The 12,861-nt window shown below is 42.1% G+C and overlaps 1 protein-coding gene across 2 annotated transcripts in view; it reads left to right on the top strand.

Moving 5' to 3' along the window:
• Positions 1–11,039: 11,039 nt before the first annotated feature.
• Positions 11,040–12,861, top strand: part of zfr (zinc finger RNA binding protein) — a 28,513-nt gene continuing 26,691 nt past the window's right edge. For both annotated transcript variants that reach the window (XR_010166955.1, XM_063896950.1), the window contains exons 1-2: positions 11,040–11,161; positions 11,345–11,426. Coding sequence is in view for 1 of the 2 variants with exons in the window: in XM_063896950.1 (XP_063753020.1) it covers positions 11,125–11,161; positions 11,345–11,426 (119 nt within the window). In the remaining variant the exon portion in view is untranslated. The remainder of the gene's footprint in view (positions 11,162–11,344; positions 11,427–12,861) is intronic.

Here is a 12,861-nt window from a genome sequence, read left to right as displayed (position 1 = left end):
CATAAATGTTGGTATCATTTCTATTGACCAGGAGAAGGCGTTTGATCGTGTTGATCACTCCTTTCTGTTTGCCACATTGCAGGCTTTTGGTGTTGGGGAGAATTTTTTGTCCTGGGTGAAGTTGCTGTGCAGTGATGCATGTTGTATTGTGAAGGTGGGGGGAGGGCTGAGCAGACCTGTACCAGTTAAAAGGGGGATCAGGCAGGGCTGCCCTATCTCAGGCCTATTATACAGTATTGCCATCGAGCCCCTTTTGAACAGGCTTAGGAACCGGCTGAGGGGCCTGTGTATGCCAGAGTCAGCTCAGGGCCCCCCTGTGGTTGTATCAGCTTATGCTGATGATGTCAGTGTCTTTATCCAGGGTCAGCAAGACATCCAGGAGCTACAACACAATCTAGTTCTGTATGGTAAGGCTGCTTCAGCCAAAGTTACTGGGAGAAGAGCGAGGCTTGTTTGGTAGGTCAGTGGAGTGTAGAGAATAGGCCCAGTCTTCCTGGTAACCTCAGGTTGGGAAACAAGGGTTTAAAGGTCCTGGGAGTTTGGTTGGGGACTGGGGACATGGTGGCACAGAACTGGGAGGGAGTGCTGGGAAAATGCGAGCTAAATTATCCAAATGGAAATGGCTGCTACCCCAGCTGTCCTACAGGGGAAGAGTTCTCATAGCCAACAATCTGGTCGCCTCATCTCTGTGGCACAGACTCCAGGTAATAACCCCACCGCCGGACCTCATGAAACAACTGCAGCGGCTCCTTGTGGATTTCTTCTGGTCGGGACATCACTGGGTGCCAGCATCGGTCCTGTACCTACCTGTGGCAGAGGGGGGGCAGGGCCTTGTGGACATCACGGCCAGGACTGCTGCTTTTCGACTACAGGCAGCTCAGCGGCTGCTGTATGGGTCATCTCCCTGCTGGCTGGCTATGGCCCGACTGTTGCTTTGGAAGGCAGGGGTTTTTGGTTTTGATAAACACCTGTTTCTGCTCAAGGCCCCTGAGTACAAGATAACTGGACTTGCACCTTTTTACAGTTCAGTCATCAGTGCCTGGAAGATCCTGAGTTTTTCCAGACCACCTGACGCCCGTCCTGGGATGTGGCTGTTTGAGGAGCCACTGTTTGATAGGGGTTTTCTTTCTGGAACCCCCTTCTCTTCAGCCACCCTAAGGAGCGATTTCATCAAAGCAGGAGTGGTAAAACTGGGCCATTTGACAGGGATCTCTACAGAAAGACTGGCTGAAGTGACAGGTGTTCGGTCAACCCGAGTTTTACAAAACTTGGTAGATGAGGTGTGGCAGTCGCTGTCGCCATCCCACGGACTTTCGCTCGGAATACAGATCTAGCTGACCAGTGGAGAAAGGGATACGAATACATCTTCCCTCCCTTGAGTGTGGGTCCTGCGGTGGGGGAATGGAGAGAGGAGGAAGGTCTCCTGCTGTCCCTGAGGACTTTGACACTTGGAACTTTCAGCTCCTGCAGTGGGAAGCAGCTATACTCTTGCTGTGTAAAGGTGCTCAACATCAGTTCACTTGCAGGCGTCAAGGAGTCGAGGTGGACAGATGTGTTTGGCTTGGGTTTTTCCCCTCAGGGCAGCTGGCGTATCCTGTATAAGTCTCCAGTCGAGAAACGGATGGCTGACATCCAATGGAGAATTATACATGGAGCAATTGCCACAAATAAATATAGAGCACATTTTGACCCAGGCACAAGGAAGGGCTGCCCATTCTGTTTCATGGCAGAAACATTGGAACATTTGGTAGTGTCCTGTCCCCGATTGGCTGGTGTAAAACAAATGGTACAGGAGTGGGTGGAGGGGTTAGGGGAGGTTTTCTCATCAAATCTTCTCCTTCTCCTTCTCCTTCTTCCTCCTCCTCCTCCTCCTCCTCCTCCTCCTCCTCCTCCTCCTCCTCCTCCTCCTCCTCCTCCTCCAGGGTAGTTTCCACGGTATCCAGTGGAGCCCTTCCAGTTTCCTCTTTGGGATTGACTTTGCTGGTTGTTGGAAAAAGTGCCGACTATGGGGGCGGAGCAGCAATTCCTCATGACATGCCCTTGTTTCCCACAGTTACAGCAGCAGTAACTCAGAGGTGGTCCTAACCCTCGCCAAGGTGTTTGTCCCAGCCAGACAGTAGGGGCCATACCATCCATGGTTGGTGGTACTCCTGGGATGTTGCCTTTCAAGGCCTTTGCTATGGTTTCCTCAATGTAGACCAATAGGTTACCCATGGCCGCCTTAGCTGCTACTGCTGCTGACTCTTTCTCTGCCAGTTGCATTTTCAGCAAACGAAGTTCCATGGCCGCCTTCCCTTCTTCTTTTTTCTCCTGTTTCTTGTTATGGGCCTTCATGGTGAGGTTTTCTGTCCATAGATCGTGAGACATTGCTGTCAGTCCCACAACGTCTTTCAGTTTGCTTACCACTGGCTGAGGCAGTCCTTTCTGGACTGAGAACCTCCATATTGCTTGAGTAGCGGTAGTGGAGTCATGTCGTTGCCCTGTCCCTGCTTCCCAGGCTTCTGTGGCCCTCTTGAAATACGCATGTATCTCTTCACCTGGCTTTTGTTTGATATCACTCAGGCTGGACAGGTTGGGTTTGTGAGGCCATTTAGCTCTGATGGCTTGGAATACTGACTTATGCACTGTAGACATCTGCGGTTGAAAACACTCCTGGTGCTCTCTCCACTTCGGCGCATTCTATCGTTGAAGACCCCTGAGTGAGGAGCTCCCTTATATCTTCTAATGACAGGGTCTCTCCAGATGTCATTGCTGCCAGAGCCCGCAGCCACCCTGCTCCGCCTTCCTCGAGAGGGGGCAGTTTCTTTGCTAGCATGATGGTGTCTCTCAGCCCGTACGGGTGGTACATGGTTCATCCTCCTGTGGTAAGAATTGTTGCCTGTGTCTGGGGGAGCTGGTAGTTTCGGGGCGCACTACCACTTGGTCCATACCTTTCTGTGGCCTGTAAGTAGTGTTCAAGCCTCTGCTCTCTGGTTAAACACTGTCAAAACACAAATGTACACACAATTGGTTTATGCCAGGTAGGCCCTTTTTCTGAAACTATAATGAATAAAACATTATATGAAAGATAACTTAACACCAGTATAGATAAGGCTGTCATGGATTTATTCACTCACAACATGTGAGAATAAAACAGAAAGAAATCAATAAAACAAAAACACAGATATGGTTGATTAATTATTATATTTGTTGCACAACAAACACAATAATGAGAAAACTACCTTGCTCTTAAGCAGTCAATCGCGTAGTTCCCTCCAAAGACAGAAAAATGTGTACATGTTTATATCGGTTTAAACACCGCCTACAAATGGCAACAACACATTCCAATCTTAACAGTCATGTCACATCTCATACATCTGTCCTGTTGCAGCCAAACTATTACAGATGTGCAAGTCACTTTCTCATGACCCCTTAGGAGTCTTCCTAACTTAAGAGTATAAACACAAAACACAAATCTATACACACATGGTTTGGATCAGGTAGGCCCCTTACTGAACGATTTTGGAAAATAATGTAATTGCGATTGTTTTCCTCAATATTGCAATTGCGATTTAATATGCGATTATTTTTTCAAGGTCCTCTTCTCATGTATTTTTCAACAAACACAAGCAATAAATCAATCGTGATTTCAATCGTGAACCTCCTGAGGTAGCAACAGTAGCGAGGCACGTTCTGCACAATACCTGACGTTGCGCAGCATCTTCCTTTTTAAAGCCAAAATAATTCCACACAACTGACGTGCCGCCCCTCTTTGGTACCAAACTTCCAGCCGTGCACTCTTCTGACGAGCCTGAGGCCATTGTGCAACAGGTTCAAGCGCAGCCTTGACTTCTTTCCCTGCCTGCTCCGCTTCGCTCGGCTCGCTCGCAAGTCACGTGACCAGTCAAATCGCAGCCTTTGCGGTTGGAAAATCTCGTTTTGTCATATCGCGATATTATCGCAAATGCAATTAATCGTTCAGCCCTACCCCTTACCCTGCAAACTATAATGAATAAACACATTATATGAAAGATTATATTAACAGCATGCTTTTCTGTTTTTGAATTTCAAAGTTTGTTTTCTTTAAACAAAAGATAGTATATTTGCAGCTGATCTAGAAAAGCATGTACCTCCTCTATCTATTAAAAATTATATATATTTTCAATCTTTCCAATAGAGTACTTACCTATAAATTTAGGAATTGACTCTCTCTAGCATAATGATCAAGCTTTCCAAATACTCTGCATACATCTGTCCCTCTCTCTTCTCTGACTGTTCTTTGCAGCTGCTTCTGTTCACGAGCTCCTCCCATCCAATCACACGGCATGACCGCTTGTGTTTGCCACACAATGTGAGAGGGTTGAGCGAGCGTAGTCAAAGTCAAAGTCAAAGTCCACTTTATTGTCAAAGTTTCCACATGTGTTATACATACAGAAAATTGAAATACCGTTTCTGGCAGTCCCACAGTGCGAATATAAAGAAGAACATATAACATAAAAAGATAAAAGCATAGAAAAAAAGGGGGGGGGGGTAAAAAGGGGTATACAGAAAAAAAAAAAACTAAGTAATATATACAGTGGGGCAAAAAAGTATTTAGTCAGCCACCAATTGTGCAAGTTCTCCCATTTAAAAAGATGAGAGAGGTCTGTCATTTTGATCATAGGTACACTTCAACTATGAGAGACAAAATGGGGGAAACAATCCAGGAAATCACATTGAAGGATTTTTAATGAATTAATTGGTAAATTCCTCGGTAAAATAAGTATTTGGTCACCTACAAACAAGCAAGATTTCTGGCTCTCACAGACCTGTAACGTCTTCTTTAAGAGGCTCCTCTGTCCTCCACTCGTTACCTGTATTAATGGCACCTTTTTGAACTCGTTATCAGTATAAAAGACACCTGTCCACAACCTCAAACAGTCATACTTCAAATTCCACTATGTGGGGTCAAAATGATCACAAGAACGGTGAGCAAAAATCCCAGAACCACACGGGGGGACCTAGTGAATGACCTGCAGAGAGCTGGGACCAAAGTAACAGAGGCTACCATCAGTAACACACTACGCCGCCAGGGACTTAAATCCTGCAGTTCCAGACGTGTCCCCCTGCTTAAGCCAGTACATGTCCAGCCCCGTCTGAAGTTTGCTAGAGGGCATTTGGATGATCCAGAAGAGGATTGGGAAAATGTCATATGGTCAGATGAAACCAAAATAGAACTTTTTGGTAAAAACTCAACTCGTCGTGTTTGGAGGAGAAATAATGCAGAGTTGCATCCAAAGAACACCATACCTACTGTGAAGCATGGGGGTGGAAACATCAGGCTTTGGGGCTGTTTTTCTGCAAAGGGACCAGGACGACTGATCCGTGTAAAGGAAAGAATGAATGGGGCCATGTATCGTGAGATTTTGAGTGAAAACCTCCTTCCATCAGCAAAGGCACTGAAGATGAAGCGTGGCTGGGTCTTTCAGCATGACAATGATCCCAAACACACCGCCAGGGCAACGAAGGAGTGGCTTCGTAAGAAGCATTTCAAGGTCCTGGAGTGGCCTAGCCAGTCTCCAGATCTCAACCCCATAGAAAATCTTTGGAGGGAGTTGAAAGTCCGTGTTGCCCAGCGACAGCCCCGAAACATCACTGCTTTAGAGGAGATCTGCATGGAGGAATGGGCCAAAATACCAGCAACAGTGTGTGAAAGCCTTGTGAAGACTTACAGAAAACGTTTGACCTCTGTCATTGCCAACAAAGGGTATATCACAAAGTATTGAGATGAACTTTTGTTATTGACCAAATACTTATTTTCCTCAATAATTTGAAAATAAATTCTTTAAAAATCCTACAATGTGATTTCCTGGATTTCTTTTTCTCATTCTGTCTCTCATAGTTGAGGTATACCTATGATAGAAATTACAGGCCTCTCTCATCTTTTTAATGGGAGAACTTGCACAATTGGTGGCTGACTAAACTTTTTTGCCCCACTGTACATATGTTTGACACAATCAACACAGTTTGACGGTAGTGCAAGTAGTTCTTTAGTGCAAAAAAATACTTTGTGCATAGTACGTTGTCAGTAGCAGCGGAGAATTGCTCGCTTGAGCTTCCTGATGAAGTAAGCAACTCTCAGTCATACTTAAACATTACCAGCTTTCCTCCAACTGACACATTTACAAAAACATTCTTACCTTCTACTGAATCCATTTTTCCTAATAAAATAATAATAATAATACATTTGTGGTGAATGATATTAGGAAGATGTTTGGAAATTATCATGACAAAATGTTTTACATTTTAAGATTCCTATCTATTCTTCTCTCTCTTTTTACATCCATTAGGTGGAAATAAATTATAAGTTTAGCCTCTTCTAAAAAATCCACTATTATATCTATTGCACTCTATTGTACTATATATATTATCTATGTACTTCATATACTCAGTAAACCTCTTTTTCCTTTACTGTTATTGTAGTGGAGAGTTAAAAGTAACTCAGTGTTGGCACTACTTCTCTAGTTTATCCTCCACTTAAGGCCAAAGGTCCAGTGTCCAGAAATGAGGAGCTGAGATGATGCTTGACCTTCTTTATTATGTCTCTTAATGGTTGGGTGTTTGTATATGTGTGGTCTTCCTACAAAAGAAATGAACACAATATATGAATATAAAGTTAACTATACATACTTAAACAATAAACATAGAGGCAGCCGATGCTCTTTTTCTGACACCCACAGACATGCTACTTCCGGTAATCGGATTAGCAAAACAATAGGTCTAAAACTTAGCGGTAAACACTAAATATCTCACACGTAACCTCTCAAACATTCATCTACATGAGCTACATCTTAACACCTTAATAATAATTATTAAGGAACAACATAAACAGTACTGTGGACAACACTCACCGTCATTTACGCACACTAACACCACAAAACCTTCCCGCAACTACTTGTAATGGCCACCGTCTGACCTAGTGCCATGTCACACAAAACATGTGAGCTAGCCCCTCCTCTCCTCATCATCTACACCCAACAACTGAAAGTACTGAACATCAACACAACTTTGGAGCCTTTTCTACAGTTATGTATATGTGTTGCCCCTTATTAACTGTGGAATCCTCTCAAATTGAATTGACCAAATGACCTTGTTAACAAATACCATGAAATTCACAATGCAGCAATGGTAAAAATTAGTTCTCAAAACTTTTTATTACAAACCACAATGTGAAGACAAAAAATGTCTTATCTACTCCCATTTTAGAACAATCATTCATCTATTAATTTCAATGTATTCACTACGACTTCGGATCACTCATCTGATCTTTACTACTTATTTTAAACATAGAAACACAAAACAGAGAAACAGAACCATACATAGAAATACAAACCCCTTCAGACATACAGAAGGAAAGGGGTGTGAAATAGCACTTTTTCATAGACAAAGACAGACAACTTTGAGCTGTAAATCTCCCAGCTCTTTGGTCAAAAATAATGACTACCAAAATCATTCAGCGCCTTATACTGAGACTTAAACTCAGAAAAGATCCTACAAAGCATGGAACCAGCCCATCTTTGTTTGTGCATAATGAGAGCTTTGAGCCAAGCTTTTAAATGTTAACTCACCTCAGCTCCATAACACTTCAACTGAACAGACCCGGACAGGCATGGGCACAATCTCCACCCTGTATTCGTGCACTTATCAATATTACCTCTGCCAAAAATCTCTAAAGCATCAAAACAAGTCATTGGGACCTTCTCAGCCACAAACTCAAGACTATGAGGCGAACAGACATGATTCCTCCAGCAAAAACATTTAACAGACAAACCGTTACAATCAATAAACAAAAAAGAAAAGTTAAACCAGAACTGTGCATATCTTAAATTCTCCCTCTTGTTTTTAGAATCTTGAAAAGTAACTTATACAACTTCAAACGTCAATTAATTCATTATAATTAGTGTTTCTCGCTTACTGTAGTGATGTTTTCAATGGTAGCTCAAATCCTGGTTCATCAAAAATGGTTTGAGTTTACCACAGCTTGTTTTGGAGCTGCCTGGCCAGGAGGATATGACTCCCAAAAAAAACAGCATTGGCGATCTTGGTAGGACTTCCAAAATGTTGTGGATTTATTCGCTCACAACATGTGAGAATAAAACAGAAATAAATCAATAAAACAGAAACACAGATATTGTTGATTAATTAATATATTTGTTGTACAACAAACTAGGGCTGGTCATATCGCCCGATATGGACCAAAAGTCATATCCCGATATATTTAGGTTGAATATCGATATACGATATATATCCCGATATTTTTTCCGTAAAGTGAGAGCTGTGAAATGAAATGCTCTGTCAAAGTCAAAGCCAAATACGAGTTGTTTCATTGAAAACTCACTATAAAATGTAAACATAACCACTGTATAACAAAGCTCCGTAAGGTGCACATTTAAATAAATAAAACATCTTAAATAAAATGAGCCTTGTTTGGAGACAAGCTGTTTTCATCTCCCAGTCTTGTATGAAGTGAACTGTCACGCTCATATAAGGCTCACACGTCCTGCTTGACCACATATCGCTGGTCAACGCAAAATGGGTGACGTTAGCACATTTTTAACTATATCGATATATGCGATATGGTCTAATTCCATATCTTATTAAAAAATATATCGATATATCTTAAATATCGATATATCGCCCAGCCCTACAACAAACACAATAATGAGAAAACACTACCTTGCTCTTAAGGAGTCAATTGCGTAGTGCCCCCCAAGGTAGACAGATTCGTATACGTTTATAGGTTTATCCAACGCCTACAGATGGCAACAACACTCCAATCTTAACAGTCATTTCACATCTCATATGTCTTCCTGTTGCAGTCAACCTATTATGGAGGTATAGGTCACTCATGAGAGCCCCTTTTCTGTAAACCTAAATGATAAACACATTATAAAAGATTATCTTAACACCAGTGGCGGCTGGTGAAAAAAAATCTTGGTGGGGCTAGTGTGCCAACAGATTTCCCTGCCTAATCTAGCATAAGCATTCAAATGAACAGTCGGAAAATGACTACAGTTCCACAATAATAATTTAATTTCACAGTTTCCAGCTTCACAGAAAAAGTAACAATTTACAGCTATATTAGACTTTATGCTATCAAATACTATACAATACAATCAAGGGATAAATTAACAACAAGGGTATGATTTCAGCTGAATCTATACAAATCAACAGTGAGTGAGTGAATGAGTGAGTGTGGGTTGAGAAGAGAGAATGAAACAGAACTTTCCTATTAAAATGTAACATATACAAAGAATTTAGAACCAAGTTATTTTCAAAAAATTTAAAATATTGCGGTTTTTATCTACCTCTTCATTGTGCCTTCTTACAGCGATGCGGTGCCCATCATCGAGCTGCGTTGCTATGCTAATCTTTCCGAACACAGCTAGCTTTACGCAGTTTTCCATGTGAACTTTGGATCGATCGTGCTTCTTGATCCGTTCAGAGAGGTGTTTTAAGTCAGTTAGTCCAGTCTTTGTCCAAGTCGAATCACATTTGTCACTTCTGAAGAGGATACAGGGGAAACAGAAAAGTGCATTGGCTGCTCCACAACCTGCCAGCCACGTCTTACGGTTGAACCAGCTCCGACAAAAACTCTGTTTGTAAGATTTATCTTTCAGCTTGATTTGCTGGGAAATGCTGATTTCAGGCTTGTCGGGTCCCAGCTCCTTAACGAGAAGTTTTTCCTCCGTCGTCCGTCTCGCAAAAGGGTATATTATTAACGATTTCACAGAATTTGGTGGAAGCTGCTCTTGAACTCCAGTTGTCACCGCCATCGCCATCATCTCTCTTCGTCGTCGCGCGTATTTTTTCCCCACGTAGCGTAGGACAGAGTCTGGGAGTCGCACTACGAAAAAAAACTATCGCTGGCTCCTTATGTAGCTACAGCAATCCTAAACCTTCACGCATTTTACGTAGCAGTTGGGGCTAAATTTCCAGCGCCCCACCGGCGTTAAATTTGGCGACGTTGATAGGCCAATTATTCATAATTTCCCCCTAGCAACCATAACCGGATTGGCTGTTTAGCTGCCGGTCAGGGGCACTTTGCCGATCGCCCCATGAGAGAATGATACACTGTCTGTCAGTGGAAATTCACTGTTTAATGAGTGTTAGTTGGTGGAAATGTTGTTTAAATGATTTAAATTGCATGTAGGCACACACACTATTAAGTAAAACTGACATTGATTAAAAAAAAAATATGCAAAACATATTTTTTCCCCTCAACAGCTGGTGGGGCAGAGCCCCAGCGCCCCCTGGGCCAGCCGCCTCTGCTTAACACCAGAGTGTAGAATACTCTGATACAGTAAAAGTCCTGCAGTCAAAATGTTACTTAAGTAGAAGTACAAAAGTGTCAGCATCAAAATGTACTTAAAGTAGCGACAGTAAAAGTAGTCATTGTTTGATTGGTCCATTTCAGAATAATATATATGATATGGAAAAAGTTTGTTATTGAGAGATACGTGATTCTCACAGGACAGAGACCAAGCTACAAACATATGATGATTGTATAGAATATGATGCATTGCTGGAGATTAAACTACCCAACAGGATATAAAGGAGGTAAAAACATCTACAGCAGTAACATGCACCATAACTATTAATGCAACAGCAATATTAATAGAGAAACATCAGATATAACGATACAACACTGAAAGGGAACATTTTATTGCACCAGGAGTACTTTTTCATAGTCTATTTTGGGACTTTTACTGCAACAACGTTGCCTGTGAATAAAAAATAAACCATAGTGATCTACAGTGTTGTTATTCTTCTTTCAACAGCAAGATCGCTAACATCTTTTTTTAACAATCACACTCCCTGAGTTTATTTGTTAGACAATTATTTGACGTAATTAATAGATTTGAGCTACTTACCGTAATTGCCGTTCCCCACTGACGTTAACAATCGTAACTGAAAGGCTGCCTGCCAAACCACTTGACTTACAAGCTCTCGCGAGAACTTTACACAAGAAAGGTCCTTTCGAGCCATAACCCTGCACAATAGCTCCTTTCCTCTGCGCACGCGCAAAGACGACATTTCCGGGTACGACATGTAATATAAATACGCTGCTGTCCTGCACGGTCGTCGGTAGAATAATCAAATCCAATGATTCCTATATGTCCAGTAGTGTCCTTCACCTATGGTGAGTATTGTTAAAGCTGGTGTTTTTGTTTGCAAGCTAGATATGTGTAGTGTCAAGTATGTTCATAAACGAATAAGCATGTGTATGAGTTTTAGTGACGATAATGGACAGTCCTTGGGCCGCTCGGTCGAGCCCGCTGCTAACTGTTAGCTTAGCATAATACTGTATGTCTATTCTCCGCAGTGCCGGGCCGGCTTGGTGAAGATGCCAAAATGGCTACCGGCAATTACTTTGGATTCACCCATGGTGCTGCCGCCCAGTACAGGTAAGGGAACCTAAGCGTATGCTCTTCTTTCGGTAAGCACATGCTTTATCCCTCAAAGGTGAGCTGCGGTAGTGTGTAGTGCAGCTGTATGGTGCCTACTACCACCATTGTTCAGGCTGGGGGAGGGGGCGGTTATCTCTGCTGCAGCCGCATCAGACTGCGGTGATGGAGAAGATAAATATTATAGAGGAAGCCCAGTGTCTGTAATACATCTATTAGTTTATGAGATGCCCAATAAAACAAAAGACGTCTATAGTTTTATTAAGAATACAGTTATTTAGTAATTTATAATCCCCCACCTTGAATATGCGCAATGACATTTGTTTTGCTGGATAACCTTACATTGCGGCAAAAGGTGAGCCAGCAGAACTCATCTGTCAGTAGACCATTCTAGTGGAAAAGAACAAGGAAGGTGTGTCTGTTGCTCCAGTGTTATTGCAGGTCCAAACCCGCGGCTATGGTCTTAACGCTGGCTAAAAAAAGAGGTGTATATGACGTGTGTTCTGCCTACAGTATATTTACCCTTTAATGATCAAGCCAGCCGTTATGAACAAGCATGCAGGCACCTGGGACTACATCACTGTACACCACATATTCTTTTAATGCAAACTGTAATCCTTTGCACCGCTTTTTGGCACCCTTCTAAAATCAAATAGCTCCCCCACTTTTAATGCTTATTTAATTGTTTTGCAATACTTTTATTAAGTAGTTTTTTTTATATTACTATTTTTAAGATCTGCGCAAAACGGCAACACAAATGCCTTGTATGATAGTAACCAACAATAAACCAAACTCCGATTCTGCCCAAGAGTGAGGTAATGCTAGAAAAATACCTAGTTTTGGCAACGACGCATCCAACCAAAATAGTTGGTTACCAAAATTGTGATCATGAGTCCTAACGCAAATCCACAACAGCTATAACAATAACGTTAAGAGAAATGAAAACAGTCCATGTTGAAGTTAAAAGGACGGTGCAGAAGCAACAACATTCACCAACAAATGGACAGGAAACAGTGCTGCTTAAACAGATTTCCTACTAGGCTCCTTTTTGTTTCTCTTGCTATACCTGCCTCCTTTTTCTTTTTGAAATTCCTCCTCTTCTTCTTTTGGCTTAATGGCTGGCTGCAAGTAAGTTAGTTGCTAAGAGCTACCTACTTTAACAGAGTTTGGATTATGAGATAACTGGGTTATTTTATATGGTAAGGTAAACTCATTTATCTTTCGTCTTTATCCTCTGTCTCTTTCAAACACTTTTTACAATGTGTGATTTAATGGCGCCGCTATACTGTGCAATGTTGTCAAAATGTGGTGTTCGCAGATTATTTTACCAAAGGTTCTAACGCAGCTCATCCAGTCACTATTAAGGACCAGAACGGTCAATTCTATAACTCTAATTTTACAAACCCCACCACAATAGGAGTGAATGGCCAGCTAA

Source organism: Eleginops maclovinus, chromosome 12, assembly GCF_036324505.1.
Source record: "Eleginops maclovinus isolate JMC-PN-2008 ecotype Puerto Natales chromosome 12, JC_Emac_rtc_rv5, whole genome shotgun sequence".
Lineage (NCBI taxonomy): Eukaryota > Metazoa > Chordata > Actinopteri > Perciformes > Eleginopidae > Eleginops > Eleginops maclovinus.
Note: the sequence above shows the minus strand (reverse complement) of the source record. Positions and strands in the feature narration are given on the sequence as shown.